The sequence below is a fragment of the Nicotiana sylvestris genome, chromosome 1, assembly GCF_000393655.2.
Source record: "Nicotiana sylvestris chromosome 1, ASM39365v2, whole genome shotgun sequence".
NCBI lineage: Eukaryota > Viridiplantae > Streptophyta > Magnoliopsida > Solanales > Solanaceae > Nicotiana > Nicotiana sylvestris.
The window spans coordinates 33829962-33831581 of NC_091057.1; the positions used below are offsets into that span (position 1 = coordinate 33829962).

A 1620-nucleotide genomic window follows, 5' to 3' on the forward strand; every position below is an offset into this window, starting at 1 on the left:
ATGCACCCGATTTACTATGCAAGGAGAACGCTAAGCGGTGCACAACTCAATTACACTGTGACGGAAAATGAGATGTTGGCTGTCGTTTTTGCATTTGACAAATTCAGGTCATACTTGATTGGCTCAAAAGTTATTGTTTGCACTGACCATGCAGAAATTAGGTACCTAATAGAAAAGGAGTCAAAGCCACGTTTGATTTGCTGGGTTCTTTTGCTACAAGAATTCGATCTGGAGATCCGTGACAGAAAAGGGATAGAGAACCAAGTAGCTGACCACCTCTCAAGGTTGGAAGGAGCTGAAAAGAAGGTATAGGTTGAGGATATAACAGAGACATTCCCGGATGAACAGTTACTAGCAATGACAATGGAGGAGGCACTGTGGTATGCTGATATTGCTAATTATTTGCAAGTGGTATTGTACCTTATGAACTCTTCTCAATTCAAAAGAAAAAGTTCTTCCATGATTGTCGGTCTTATTATTGGGATGAACCTCTACGATTTAAAATATATGTAGATAACATGATCCGGAGGTGTATCCCCAAGAAAGATCAACATTCTGTTTTGCAGGCTTGCCAAGCTTCACCATATGGTGGACACTTTGGAAAAATTCGGACATCAGCTAAGGTGTTGGAGTCAGGTCTGTATTGGCCAACTCTGTTCAAGGATGCCCACATTTGGGTCAAAAGTTGCGATGAATGCCAAAGGACAGGCAACATATCTCACCGACACGAGATGCCAATGACCACAATTCAAGAGGTGGAGGTTTTTGACATATGGGGATCGACTTCATGGGGCCATTTGTTAGCTCATATGGTAACAAGTACATATTGGTAGCAGTTGACTATGTCTCCAAGTGGGTCGAAGCAGTGGCTCTCCCAACCAATGATGCAAAAGGGGTAACATGCTTTCTAAATAAGAACATCTTCACACGTTTTAGCACCCCGAGAGCTATAATTAGTGATGGCGGAACCCATTTCTACAATAGAGTGTTTGCACGACTATTGGAAAAGTATGGAGTTCATCATAAAGTGACCACCCCGTACCACTCACAGTCGAGCGGCCAAGTTGAAGTGTCCAATAGGGAAATTAAAAGTGTCCTTACAAAAATAGTGAATGCAACAAGGACCGATTGGGCGAAGAAGCTGGATGATGCATTGTGGGCGTACCGCACAGCCTTCAAAACTCCAATTGGTATGTCACCGTACAAGTTTGTGTTTGGAAAGGCATGCCTCCTTACGGTAGAGCTCGAGCATAAAACACTTTGGGCATTGCGGCAGTTGAACTTGGACATGGAGACAGCAGGCACCAACAGAGTCACTAGGCTATATGAGCTAGAGGAATTCAGGTTCCAGGCATTCGAGAGTGCTAGATTATACAAAGAAAGGATGAAACTATAGCATGATAAGCACATCGTGGACCGAAACCTCAAATCTGGAGAGCTAGTGTTGTTATACAACTCAAGATTGAGATTGTTTCCGAGTAAGTTGAAGTCCCGATGGTCAAGACCCTTCAAAGTGGTGTAAATGTTCTCAAGTGGAGCTGTTGAGATTGAATTAGAAGATGGGACGGATAAGTTCACAGTGAATGGGCAAATGTTGAAATATTACCTTGGAATGGCAGA

General features: G+C 43.0%; 1 protein-coding gene across 1 annotated transcript; it reads left to right on the forward strand.

Moving 5' to 3' along the window:
- On the forward strand, nt 1-1396 carry LOC138868493 (uncharacterized). The gene is made up of 4 exons (XM_070146050.1): nt 1-306; nt 349-411; nt 567-636; nt 837-1396. The coding sequence occupies exons 1-4, from the start codon at nt 1-3 to the stop codon at nt 1394-1396; spliced, it is 999 nt and encodes a 332-aa protein (XP_070002151.1).
- The last annotated feature ends 224 nt before the right edge of the window (nt 1397-1620 follow it).